Source organism: Scardinius erythrophthalmus (genome assembly GCF_964197995.2).
Source record: "Scardinius erythrophthalmus genome assembly, chromosome: 2".
Taxonomy (NCBI): domain Eukaryota; kingdom Metazoa; phylum Chordata; class Actinopteri; order Cypriniformes; family Leuciscidae; genus Scardinius; species Scardinius erythrophthalmus.
In genome coordinates this window covers 46,137,745-46,152,274 of record NC_138222.1, presented here as the reverse complement: position 1 = coordinate 46,152,274, position 14,530 = coordinate 46,137,745, and the positions used below count along the sequence as shown (strand labels likewise).

General features: G+C 45.5%; 1 protein-coding gene across 7 annotated transcripts in view; it reads left to right on the top strand.

Moving 5' to 3' along the window:
• The window catches only part of plekha7b (pleckstrin homology domain containing, family A member 7b), a 111,165-nt gene that overhangs the window by 92,895 nt on the left and 3,740 nt on the right, over nt 1-14,530 (top strand). For all 7 annotated transcript variants that reach the window (XM_081359924.1, XM_081359923.1, XM_081359922.1 and 4 more), the window contains 4 exons: nt 7,288-7,503; nt 9,295-9,477; nt 10,086-10,219; nt 11,658-11,800. In XM_081359924.1, the coding sequence (XP_081216050.1) occupies nt 7,288-7,503; nt 9,295-9,477; nt 10,086-10,219; nt 11,658-11,800 (676 nt within the window). The remainder of the gene's footprint in view (nt 1-7,287; nt 7,504-9,294; nt 9,478-10,085; nt 10,220-11,657; nt 11,801-14,530) is intronic.

The following is a 14,530-nucleotide window of genomic DNA, read 5'->3' as shown; positions in this document are numbered from 1 at the left end:
ATCTCAGCCTGAGGACGCCGGCCGCCTTCGCCGCCTTCAGCTTTCCCTGCCTGCTTCGCTATCCGGCGAATATATCCTTTTTCTGCTCTGTGTTGTATGTGTTTGTGTGTTCGCCCCGCGACACACTTTGCATCTAAAAGAGCGCGAGGCGTTGTTGCAAATGCCTCGCTCATCCTGTGGCTCGTCAGAGCCGCGCTCAGCGACGGAGACCGCCACGTGATCTGCGCTCTCTGCCTGGGTTTCGACCACGCAGCCCGCGCCCTTCACGGGCGGCTGCGAACAGTGTGAGGACTTGCCGATGTCGACCCTGCGGGCTCGACTCGCCATGTTTCACGATCCTCCACCTTCTCCGGCTGCCTCTTCCGGGCCGCGTAAGAAAAAACGCCGCTCTCAAAGGCCTTCCGAGCCGGTGGTTATAGCTGAGCGCTCGCCGGAGCCCCTCCCGCGAGCCTCGCTCTCTCCTTCTCCCCCGCCCTTCACCGACGCGCAGCGGCCGGCCTCTGCCCGCACTGCACCGACGCGCAGCGGCCGGCCTCTGCCCGCACTGCCGTCGCCTCAGGGGATGAAGCAGACCAGCTGGTTACTCCCCTCTGTCAAGCCGCGCAAACGGCGCCGCTCACAAGGGATGTCAGAACGGACGGTCACGGGCTATAGCTTCCTTTACGTTACAAGGAAGCTACCCCCCCCCGGATGACGCACGCCCTCTCCCCCTCTGTTCGAGCCGCGCAAGGCGCCGCTCACAAGGGATGTTAGAAGTAGACGGTCACGGGCTGGCTTCCTTTACGTTATAAGAAAGCTACCCCGCGTCTCGGTCGCGCGCGTCACTCTCCGGCCACCTCCGTTTCCCACACATTTCTCAGTCCCCTCCTAGCTCAGGCGACTAGAAATATCTATATTGCAGTAAACGAGCCTGTTATACACGCACGCCTGCAAACAAACAATGTCACAGCACATAATGACATCTTCCCGCTCTCTCTCCCTTTGTTCGAGCCGCGCAACTGCGCCGTTCTCAAGGGATATCAGAGCGGACGTCACGAGCACCGGCGAAAGGAGGAAGAGAGAGTGTTTTCGTCCCGCTTAGGCCGGACTTCCTCCAATCCTCGCATATTTCTCAGTCCCCTCTAAGCTCAGGCGGCTGGAAATACTATTATTGCAGTAAACGAGCCTGTTGTAATACACGCGCGCCTGCAAACAAACGCTCGGTCATATGCTCGCACTGACTGGAAGCTCATGTGTGCCCCTGTGGCTCAGTGGCAGAACATTAGACTTCCGCACCAGAGACCCGTGTTCGAATCCGGCTCTGGCAGCAGAAAAACTTTTTTCTGCTTGCTTCTCTCGAGCTCGCGGCCAGCTTTCTTACATACAGAAAGCAAACCCGCATCTCACGGGATGCATATTTCTCAGTCCCCTCTAAGTTCAGGCGGCTGGAAATACTAATACTGCAGTAAACGGGCCTGTTTTAATACACGCGCGCCTGCAAACAAACGCCGAAACGAAACACGACGCTCGGTCATATGCTCGCACTGACCAGAAGCTCATGTGTGCCCCTGTGGCTCAGTGGCAGAACATTAGGCTTCCGCACCAGAGACTCGTGTTCGAATCCGGCTCTGGCAGCAGAAAAAAAAAAAACTTTTTTCTGCTTGCTTCTCCGAGCTCGCGGCCAGCTTTCTTACATACAGAAAGCAAACCCGCATCTCACGGGATACATATTTCTCAGTCCCCTCTAAGTTAGGCGGCTGGAAATACTAATGCTGCAGTAAACGGGCCTGTTTTAATACACGCGCGCCTGCAAACAAACGCCGAAACACGACGCTCGGTCATATGCTCGCACCAACTGGAAGCTCATGTGTGCCCCTGTGGCTCAGTGGCAGAATTTTACGCTTCTGCACTGGAGAACCGTGTTCAAATCCGGCTCTGGCGGCAGAAAATATTTTTTCTGCTGTCTTCTCCGAGCTCGCGGCCAGCTTTCTTACATACAGAAAGCGAACCTGCATCTCACAGGATGGTGCTTGAGTATTTATGAGCGTCTAAACATATGAGCCATCAAAGCATTTGCTCTATAACGCCGATGGTGTTACAAGTGTAGAAAATGTGCCCACTCCCATGTGCTCACTGCTACACACAAACACGGTCCCCATGGTAATGCGTTCAGAGCGCTCTCTCATAAAGCGGTCACACGCCGCTCGAGTAATAAGTGTAGTAAATGTGCCCACAACTCTGTGCTCACATCTACCTGTAACTCGCTCTGCCACTCGGTTACCCCGGGCAACAGCGGCTCAAGCCGAGGGTGTTATAAGTGTAGAAAATGTGCCCACTCCCATGTGCTCACTGCTTCACACAAACATGGTCCCCATGGTAACGCGCATAGAGCGCTCTCTCATAAAGCGGACACAAGCCGCTCGAGTACTAAGTGTAGTAAATGTGCCCACAACTTTGTGCTCACACCTACCCGCTGCTCGCTCTGCCATTCAGTTACCTCGGGTCGCACACCCTCTAAGCTCCCAAACTCTGGCCGTGTCATAAGTGTAAACTCTGCGCCCGCTCAGGTGCACGCGCACTCACTTTTAGACATTACAATCCCCACGCCGCTTTCGCGCCAGGGGTGTTTGTCAGCAAATCGCGCTCCATCCTCTGGGACCGAGCTACCGAACGCTGTACAGCCGGCCAATACTGTTTACCAGCCCCCGTGTTCGAGCACCAGCGGCGCGCACGCCGCTCCATCCTCTCTGATACAGGTTCCCCAATCCCGCGCAGCGCGGCGATCTGAACCCAGAGACCATTCGACCCCTAGCTATGCATGCGGAAGCATGGGAAGCTATTCAGGGCGCGTCAGAATGGGTGCTGAGTACTATAAAACACGGCTATTCGCTTCAATTCGCTCGTCGCCCTCCGCGCTTTCTAGCACAGACGGAGACGAAAGTGAGTTCAGAAGCTGCGCACCTGCTTCAAGCCGAAATAGCGAAGCTACTGCGCAAAAGGGCTATAGAACAGGTTCATCCTTCTCTAAGCGAGTCGAGCCTTTACAGCCGCTACTTCCTCGTACCCAAGAAGGACGGAGCGTTAAGACCTATTTTAGATCTGAGACATCTGAACAAAGCCCTCATGAGACGGCCGTTCAAAATGATCACAACCAGAAAAATCCTCGCGCAGATTTGCCCAGGAGACTGGTTTATCTCTCTCGATCTAAAAGACGCATATTTTCAGATCCAGATAACTCCCCGTCACAGGCCATTCTTGAGATTCGCCTTCAACGGTCGAGTATATCAGTACACAATCCTGCCCTTCGGCCTGTCTTTGGCACCCCGTACATTACGAAATGCATGGACACGGCTCTCGCTCCCCTGAGAAAACAGGGAATGCGAATACTGAATTATCTGGACGATTGGCTTATTCTAGCGCTGTCAGAGACGGAACTTGTGTCTCACGGAACAGCGCTTCTCAGCCATCTGGAGGATCTGGGTCTCTCGGTCACTGGACCAAGAGCTCGCTATCGCCCCGTCAGTCAATTTCCTTCTTGGAATAGAACTGGACTCGGTGGCTATGACGGCCAGACTGTCGGAGCAGCGCGCGCGCCGCATCCGCCTCCTCGCCGCATCCCTCCAAATAGGCAGCCGGGTTCCGCTGAGGACATTCCAGCGTATCCTGGGGCATATTGCCTCAGCTGCAGCAGCGCTCCAGCTGGGCTTACTGCGCATGCGCCCGCTTCAACGCTGGCTGAAAGCGCGCGTGCCCCACCGAGCCTGGGCGGCCGGCGGCTTGCGAGTCAGAATGAATCAGAGCTGCTTTTCAGCCCTGCAGCCCTGGCTGGCAGCCGAATGGTATCACACAGGAGTGACTATGGGAGTGATTTCACACCGGAAAGTTGTCTCGACAGACGCTTCCAACCTAGATTGGGGAGCGCTCTTCGAAGGCAGACCGGTCTATGGCCGCTGGTCAGACCAGGAGAATCTCCTACACATAAACTGTCTAGAGATGCTCGCGGTCGAGAAAGCTCTCAAACACTTCCTCCCATTCCTCCACGGTCACCATGTTCTAGTCCGCACGGACAATACATCGGTAGTGGCCTATGTGAATCGCCAGGGCGGTGTCAGATCAGACGCTCTGCACCCTGGCGGAACGCCTCCTCGTGTGGGCTCAGCACTCTCTGCGCTCGCTGAGAGAGCCGCGCATGTGCCTGGCCACCTGAACGAGGGCCCCGACAGACTGTCCAGGGACAGCGTTCCCCCTGGGGAGTGGTCTCAACACCCCCAAACAGTCCAGTCACTGTGGCGCCGTTTCGGCAAAGCGAAAGTCGACCTTTTTGCGTCAAAAGACAACGCTCATTGCCCAGAGTTCTTCTCGAAGAACGAGGACGCGCTGGCCCAGACCCGGCCCAGCGGCCCGCTGTATGCTTTTCCCCCGGTCTCTCTGCTGCCTCAGGTCATCAAGAGAATCAGGGAAGCGCGCCACACAGTGCTCCTCTTAGCCCCATACTGGGAGAACCAAGCTTGGTTCCCGGATCTAATACAGCTGGCAGACTCAGCCCCCTGGCCGATACCGGTGAAGAGAGACCTTTTCTCTCAAGCCCGCGGCTCGATATGGCATCCCCATCCAGAGCGCTGTCTCTGCATGCGTGGAGCCTCAACGATTACACGCTGATCTGCCAGACGGGGTCATGAACACGATCATACAATCTAGAGCCCCCTCTACGAGGCGGCTCTACATGTCGAAATGGTCAGTGTTTAACAGATGGTGCACTGCTAAGGGGCTCGATCCACAGACGTGGGGGTATCGCGAGTACTGTGTTTCCTTCAAGAGTTACTGGACGCGGGCAGGTCCCCCTCCACGCTCAAAGTCTATGTCACGGCCATTTCAGCGCTCTCTGTTCAGAGCTGGGCCGCGCATTAGGAAGGAACGAGTTCGTCATCCGCTTCCTTAGAGGAGCCAGGAGGATGAACCCCCCGCGACCCCCCTCGGTTCCTATGTGGGATCTTTCACTGGTCTTGGAGGCCCTGAAAGCGCATCCCTTCGAACCCTTGGAAACTGTGGATATGAAATACCTCACGCTCAAAACCGTTTTTCTGATAGCACTGTCTTCAGTCAAACGAGTGGTGGAACAGCTCTTTGTTTCGTTTGGCGGGCGCACCAAGGGTCTCGCCGCCTCGAAACACAGCCTGTCCAGTTGGATAGTGGACGCTATTGCTGCTGCTTATGCGTCTAAAGACCTGCAGTGCCCATTGGGCATTCAAGCTCACTCCACCAGAGGCATGGCCTCGTCGTGGGCGTGGTCCAGCGGGATTCCCATTCATGACATTTGTGCAGCGGCAGGCTGGGCCTCCCCCTCCACATTTGTTAGGTTTTACAACCTGGATGTTCCCGCCTTGCAGGCGAAAGTGTTATCAGTCTAAGTCTCGCGTATGCCAGCCCACTATCTGTGCGCGGGCTACGTTGTGTGATTTAGCTCTACTGGTTGAGCTGCACTATGCAGGGAATTGTCAGTTCGGACCGGCCGTGCCGCTCCTAACCCCCTAGTGTGTGCTTATGTACGGCGCTAGCCCTCTTCGGGCCGCCCGGCTCTCTGCTATCACGTTCCCCGGGCTCTCCCTGGGACTCATTCAGTGGATGCTGGGCGCGCACGGCGTTGACAAGGGCGTTCCCGTAGCGTAAGCAACTACGCAATACGAGAGAACCTCTCGTAAGAGAACGTTTCGGTTACTCACGTAACCTCTGTTCTCTCTAGAAGAGGGAACGAGTATTGCGTAGCCCGCCGTGCTCGCACCACGAGCTCATTTCGCTTCATGCGACAGAAACCAGAGAAGCAGCCTCCGAGCCCTGTTTATATACGCTAAGCCACACCCCTTTTCGCGGGCTGTGACGCATTAAGCGCGCCAAGCGCGCTCATTGGTCGTGACGTCACGCCAAGGGCTCAGCGGTAGGCTGCTGCAGTTGCCGCAGGGCAGCCAATGGGCACGCTAGTAAGCTTGCCCTAGGTCTGCAGGCTGCCGCACTGCGTTGACAAGATTATAAAAATTAAGGATAATTTTTGGCTTCAGTATCTCGAGAAAGAAAGGCTTTCCCGTAGCGTAAGCAACTACGCAATACTCGTTCCCTCTTCTAGAGAGAACAGAGGTTACGTGAGTAACCGAAACGATTTTGAACAAGGTCCTGAGCCGTTGCTGGGCGCAGCGGACAGACACCGCCGGTGTGTGTAGTGTACACTACACTCAGAGAATAATGTGTTCGAATTTAAAACTGTGTGCGACCCCCAGCCCCGTCGTCTCCTGTTATAAGCTAGTCATCAAAAGTAAGCCAATCTACGTTTATGTAGTTGCCTAGTCAATGTTGTTTATATAACGTGGTTTATGTGGCCGCTGAGCCAGACTATGACCAAGCATTGTTTTTGGTTTTTACACACTGTCCACTACTGTCCTGCTGCTGATTTGATGATGTTGTTTCGCATCTGTCAGATGCGCGTGTGTGTGTGGTGAGGCCTGGCCGCGCGCAGTGGAAATGCTGTTCTTATCGTTCTGTTCTTTATTAACACTGCTTATGATGACTTACATGCTTGTGCTCTGATTAAACTGTGGTGTATTCAAGCAGGTGTAGTTGTGTTGGCCTATTTTGATAAGATAACAGATGCATTTTAGGCTGTGCCCACCTGATTTTCTCTGGGCCCACCCACATTGTGATTCCTGGCTACGCTACTGTTTGTAAGTAAAATACCGCACACTACTGAAGTAACATCACGCAGACCGCGCGTCTCTCATATCTTGCGCAATGAAGCCCGAGAATGTCCTTGTAACACAATATCACATAAATGTCCTCTATAACACAATATCACATAAATTAAACATAAACTGTTATTTCCTGTAGCTAGGTGGTCTATATGTCTCGCGTGCCAAGTTGATGCTTCATCCGCAGCACAGACTGGTTTACTCTCGTGTGTCACGTGACCAGACTATAATCGCAGCTTTGCGGTTAAAAAAAATTGCATTTCATCATATCGCGATATTATCGCAAATGCAATTAATCGTTCAGCCCTAGTAGAAACATTAATATTCTGAAACATTACAATGTATTACCAATTTTTACTTCTGCGATGGCAAAGCTGAATTTTCAGCAGTTTTCAGTGTTTCACATGATCCTTCAGAAATCATTCTAATATTCTGATTTGCCGCTCAATAAACATTTCATATTATCAATATTGAAAACAGTTGTGCTGTTTAATATTTTTGGGAAACATTGATGCAGCGTTTGATGGAAACGGTCTCTTTCAGCATTATTAACGCATCCTCTGGTGTCTCCTAGGAGAGACCAAAGAGTGCCTTGGAGCGTCTGTACTCTGGGGAGATCGTGCAGCAGCGCGGACGCATGAGCGCCGAAGAGCAGCTGGAGAGGATGAAGCGTCACCAAAAGGCTCTCGTACGGGAGCGCAAGAGAACGCTCAGCCAGGGCGAGCGCCAGGCCTCCACATCTCGCTCCTCCTCCTCTGCATCCAGACCCGTGTCTGCAGACCTGGGATCAGTACGTTAGAGCACAATGACATGTTTTCCTCCAGAGAGGATTATCACCCTGACATAAATGTACATTCAGCTATTTAAACTGTTTTGATGGAGAACTGTAAGATTTTGCGTTAATGCGATCAGCATTTTACAGTAGTAGTGTCTGCCGCAGGTAAGTGGGTTTGTGGGAGGTGTTACAGAAGGAGACGGGAGAGATTTTATCATATGTTGTCGGGACGCTTGGATGGGCTACAGAATAAGGACAGATGGGAGTTACTATTTGCCAATGAAAGACGTGGACTAATGTGTTTAGAGGATTAATAATGAAAGCTGATGTGCTATTGACTCTCATTACAGGTTCAAAATGTTGTAATGACTTATATGAGTGTTTAATTTTAAACTTGGGACATGGATCTCATGGGAGCAGCTCTTCTGGGTTGGTGAATCAAAGTAGTGTGCTTTTACTTGTGGGATGTTTGAAAAGTCCAAAGGCAGCACTAACATCAAAATGCTCTTTTAACCTATATAACAATAACCCAATGCTCAAATTTATAGGAAACAATGTCTGCTGTATTAGTGGACTCATATACTAAACTAAATTTCAAGCACAAGCTCTCAAACCTTTTAGCTGTTCATCACTCAACCATAATAATTATAGCATAACTAAAGTGAGAAACCAGACTATATTGTGCTTACTCATACATTTTTTTGTTTTATACTAATTTTACCAAATTTCACTTTTCACATCCGGCTTTCTAATAACAATTCTTCCAAAACCTGCATAATAGTTTTTTTTTCATGCAATTTGGGTCTGACTTGAGGCAAGTTATGGCCTTCTATGTACAGAATAAATGACATGATCATATTTTGTTTTTTTGATTTAAAAAATATATAATTTAATTTGACAAAACCAGACCTGGTTTAACTTACCCTGGCTTTTGTTATTTTTAATTTTTTTTTTAATACTTTTATAATTTTACTCCTTATTTTACCAAAATGTATTGGCCTGGGTGATGTATGAATGAGCTGTGTTTATAATTGTACTACTTACTGAACATGTTTTTTAATCACTTGTATGGTCATAATAATATAACAGCGAATTGTAGCATAATTTGCAAAGAGAAAATCAATTGCATAGCAATTTCCTCTATCTTTTTTGTAGATTTTTGCACAAGAAAATAAACACTTTGCTAGTAAAAAAGCAAAAGGAGGTAATTGTTCTTTTTCTGTCAACTGTGAATGTGAAACCGCAGTTTATTTCACGACACACTGATTTATTTTCTTTCCAGTAAGCACAATAAAGCCTGGGAATGAAGCATGTAAATGAAGTCGCAGATGGAGCTTTTTATTGCGTCTTTCTTGGTCTGCAGGAGTGTTGTACGCTACGGTTTGAGAGCTTGAACATGTGACACTTCAGATGCAATCACTTTTACATGGTACAGAGGTACAGGAGCGCACTGGGACAATGTATAATTATGCTCATGGTTGCAGTTTAACCAAGTTTTGTGTGTTGTTTCTGTGCAGGGCTCCCCTCTTTAAACTTTTCATGTAAAGAATGAATGTTGGATGTAAACTGATATGTGCAGCGCAAAGGTCATTTTAGCTTTAATAGTGTCTAAGGTTCAGGGGAAAATCATTTCTCCTTACTTAAGATCTCTTGAGCGTTACATAGTGTAACTGGAAATGTTTTTTTTTCCCTCATTTTTCTTGTCCTGTAAATCATGAGAAGAACTAAAATTTTCATGTCCTGAGTTGGATGTGTGTAAGATCTAGATTGGCCGTCTCAGGGCTCTGTGTGTTTGTGTGCCTTCAGTGGAGAAGAGAGCAAGACTTTGATTTGCAGCTACTGGAGCGGGCCGTGCAGGGTGAGGAGAGACCAGTCGAACACCAAGAGAGACAGCGCTCTCACTCAGACGAATGGCTTACCCTGAGTAGCACACCCATGAGAGAGTTGGATCTGGAGCCTCTGGACTACCAGCTGGACCTCAGCAAAGAGGTAACCATACTACTTATAGGGAGAATTCCCCTAAAAATGAAAATTCTGACATAATATCCTCCTTGTGTGGATCAGAAAATGCTCAGTAACCATGCACTTGTTCACAAAAGTGAATGTTGAAGGAGGCCACAAATGTTGAGTCCATTAAAATGCAAGTGGTGCTCACTGCAGAGCCACATGACACCCAGCTCCACCTCCATGGACCTAATGGCTGGAGTTATGTTTAACGATAGGGTTATGGGTAGGATTAGGGTGTGGTTTGACCGTCAAGCTCCACCCATCGGCTCTGTAGTGAGCAGCCTCTTAAAATGGGCCTACATTTTCCTTTTCTGTTCCACAGAAGAAAGTACGACATTTTTGGTTGAACTATCCTGAGTTTAATTAAAGGGCAATCTCAGTAACCGTTGCAAAGTACACTTGAATGTTAAAAAAAGTTTCATTATTTTACAGCAATTGTTTAGCCTTTTATAGTTTCATATTATACATTAATGTAAGTTTTTTTTTTTTACAAGAATGAAAAATTAATAAAGTAAAGAAAATATTAGAAATAAAAATATGGACAATAGATTTCAGATTAAAGTGTATGCTTGGTCTCAATGCCTGTATAGCTGTCAAAGCCTCAAAAGGTGGCCATCCCTGAGCGCTATGTGGACATGGATCCAGAAGAGCCCCTCAGCCCTCAGGAGATGGAGGCCCGGCATCGTAAAGTGGAACGAATCAAGAGCATCCTGGCTAAGTCTAGGTACTGACAGATCAGTCTCATTTAACACAGTCATCTTTATAGATGTTTTCTTGACATTATATGGAGGGTATGCATTGACGTCACTTTCCCACCGGAACACGCCCCCTCAGCTGGACTGAGTGGCAAAAGAGCTGCTGCATGACTAGATTTAATAGGGGAAAATGGGAGTAAAACAAATGATTTTCAGTTTAAACAAAATGTTAGAATCGATATATTGTTCCTTACAACTTATCAAAGATCCAGTGATCCAAGGATATTGACCTGCAGCCAGAAATCATGTTTCCTGACATTTATATGTGCCTGATTTCGACGACGGGGAAATTTGCCCGTGAACGCTTTATATAAATATAATATTGGTAGGTCTAAATCCGGGTGATCACTTATATCAATGTTTTATATATATCGGCACATCGTCCAGCCCTAAAACTTGTCAGTGTTTATTTAAAAACATCCAATTATGAAGAATTTAAGATGGTAAATGTTTAATTGATGAGTTGTCAATACAATATATAACAATAAAATATATAGGGTATTATTTTACCTCAAAATTCAACATATTGACACACAATGATAACTGCAAATCCACATTTTGCTGCCTGGAGTCCAGTTGTTTCTGTCAATTGCAGCAATCCATTTGCTTCTTTTTTCTGCAGCCTCCTGCAGTCGCTAAAAATATATCTCAGATTTCTTGACAAATCTTTTTATACAGTTAATCTCAAAGCTCTTTCCCGTTTTAGATGTGTTTTGTGTGTGTTTTGCGGCATTCATGCTAAAACCAATGTTTGCCGGCCGATGGTGACGTCACATGCATACCCTCTGTTGACCACCATTCAAAGGTTTGGGGTTGGTAAGATTTTTTTTATGTTTTTGAAAGAAGTCCCTTATGTTCACCAAGGCTGCATGAATTTGATCAAAAATACAGTAAAATCTGTAATATTGTGAAATACTATTACAATTTAAAACAGCAGTTTTCTGTTTGAATTGTTTAATGCTGATTTAATGCTCAATAAATATTTCAATTAATTTCCCTTTTATTGTCATTGCTTAAAATACAACAACATTAGTTACTGTGCATCCGCACATAACACAACAGCAATAGGTACTGTACAACTATGTACATATGTATAATAAGTATGATAAAATTCAGTACAATAACTTTGGCAACTGAAGTGAGGTATTGCATGTAAACAATATTGCACAGCATTATCTTGCAGTGGCCCTATATAATTAGTGCAAAGGGTATTTCTTATTATTAATGTGTAAAACACTAGTGCTGCTTAATATTTTTGTGTGATTTTTCACGATTCATTGATGAATGGAAAGATCAAAAGAACAGCATTTATTTGATATAGTAATCTGAACATTTTTGTTACACTTTTCTCTGTGAGTTCATTCTGGTGTACCTGTTCTTTTGTTTTTGTGTCTGTGTGTACATAAGTGTTCAGAATATACCTCCTCCAGCAGCAGTAGACAAGCCAGTGCTTCCAGACATAGACTCTGCTCTTCAAGAGCAGGAGAGAATCATCACCATGTCCTATGCCTTAGCATCAGAGGCCTCACTCAAGAGCAAACAAGTGGCAGGTAAACTAACCAGGAGGGTTACTGTTCTACACAGTGAATTGATCTCCTCAAATTACTTGTATCTTGTTAATACACTCCATATTCTATGGAAACACATCCTGTATTTTACATGGCATTTATTAGTCAAATCACTGACTGTACATGTACATTTATGTTTTTAGCAGCAAGTAACTTACTTTGAAAAGCACAAATCATGTTAAATGGCAAGTGCAAGGACAGGGTGTACACAATATGGGTTAAGATAGGCTAAGGAAGATGAATGAGTAGCCCTTAACCATACAATCAGTTCACACTTGTATGACTGCCAGAGCTCCATTTGAAAAGATTAATTTCAGATATGGTCTGCAGTATACCTTGACAGTTCAAATACTCTGAAAAGATCAAGGTGAATGTGAAGAAAACCCTTCAGAAACAGTTGTTTGTAATTCTAATCTGACAGTGCCAATAAAACTTCCTAAACCGTCACTCTGACAACTACGGAATAGCTGTGAACGCTCTGAGAAACGGTCCACCCCGTTTCAAAACATCGGTAATGGAGGCGTGATGAGGAAGAAGAAAGAGCAAAGCCAAGCCTATCAGCCGCAATGTTAATAACTGAACATTATTCCTTATTAGCGCAGATCTGACGAGTAAAGATGCTTGCTAATTGGGAGACATGTCGGATCTTTCAGGCTGGGAGGAATCTCTTGATGAGGCCATTTTTTTCAGAGCCGATCAATGACCCAGTTGAATATGCACTGGGGCTTGTTCACTCTGCATCCCGTGGCAGCACTTTGAACATATTTCTGAAATGGCATAAAAGCACACCATCGTTTCATCTTTAGTTCTTACAGAGGCCTCATTCACTCTGCCAGGTCTAACCTTCAGACAGGGAGCAGTCTCTCTTAGTCACACAGATTTGCAGTCAATTCGTCCTGACGCAATGGATCATAATGTGTAAGGCAGTATGGCGTAGTCAACAATTAGCATTGGAGAACATGTCAGAATACCTCATCTGTAAGGGCAGGTCTGGGTTTTGATCAGCTTCTGCACATTTATTTTGAGTAAAGACTAAAGTAGTCAGAGCTGTGGTCTTTAAGCAAACAGTATATATAAAAAAACTTTATTTTTGTTAGGCAAACTTTATTTTAAAAGTTGAATGAACTATCGAATGTAGAAAACAGTTTTTACGCTGGTTAGTATGAGCAACTTAAAATATTAAACAGCAAGAACTTACAATATTAAGTTTGGTTGTGAGAGTCCAGTTAACAGGCTGCTGAGCATGCTCAGTTTGATCACTAATGATGCACTTGAACAATTGTGTTTTTAGTCAAAGCATGTGATGACAAAAATGTTTGTTTTCCAGAAATAATAGTTGTTTTAGCTTTATTTTGTGTTTTTAATGATTTATTTGCTGTATAATTTAAACTAATGTCACCATCAGAGTGATAAGTGTCCTCTTTGAGTTGAGTACTCAAAGTCCTGAAGCTGGTTGCCTCAAGTTTTCTCAACTTCTGATATTTACAGTGCATTCTCTTGGCATATTGAATTGTAGTGCACATGAGGGCAACACGTGTTGGCTTGTGACATCGCCTGGTTCCACTAACCCTCTTTGCAACATTGTTTTATGTCATGTCTGTTCTATCAATAAAAAATGGAAGGAAAGGCCAACATTTTTTGCTAAAACTGCTACCAACTGGTCCAATGGTGGACTACCATCTAGAGGGGCCTAGGTCAACCTGGTTAAAGCTGGTAGACTACCTTGGTTAAAGGAATAATTTGCCAAACATGTAAATGTACTCACCCTAATATCGTTTCAAACCTATATGACTTTATTTCTAACTTGGAACCAAAAGGAGGAGTTAGTGCCTATGAGCACTTGGGATTTCATGTTTTAAAAAGGTTTCAAAAGCACCGTCAATGGTCCATGAGATATTCCTAATCTTTTAAATTTAGATGGCCAAAACGTAAGTCATTATTTGGTGAGAATATTCTGTCAACCACTGCGGTGAGTTGAACTTGAGAACCAGATCTTTCAGTTTGGTGAACTGAAAATACATTACTGTTCAAAAGTTTGTGATCAGTACGATTTTTCTTTTTTTGTTTTTGAAAGAAGTCTCATATGTTTACCACGGCTGTATTTATTTGATCATAAATACAGTAAAAAATATTTTTTATAATTTAAAATAAACGTTTTTGATATATTTTAAAATGTAATGTATTCCTGTGATGGCACATCATTCTCCAAAAATCATTCTAATATGCTGATTTGGTGCTCAAGAAACATTTCTTATTATCATCAATGTTGAAAACGGTTGTGCTGCTTAATATTTTCATGGAAATCCTGATAAAGTCTCGACAAATTTATTTGAAATAGAAACGGAAATATTTGTAACAATGTAAAATACTTGTTAAATGCTAAATCTAATAAATGAATGTGCCAATGAGATCTACTGCAGGAAATTTTCAGTAAATAACTAACCTGTTTTTCGCAAAGTTATTGTATGGCTTCAAAAGACTTTGTATTAAGCTCGTAAATCATGCAGACCATTTTTATGATCATTTATTGTGCTTTTTACTTCCTTTTTGAAAGCAAGAGCAACCAGTACAGCTCATTGTTTAAAAGGTCCCCCTTTGCGTTACACATTGGTAGAATGGAAGTCATACAGGTTTGGAATGACATGAAGGTGAGTAATTGAGGATTTTTTTTTTTTTTTTTTGATGAACTATCATTTTAAGTTTGACCGCGTT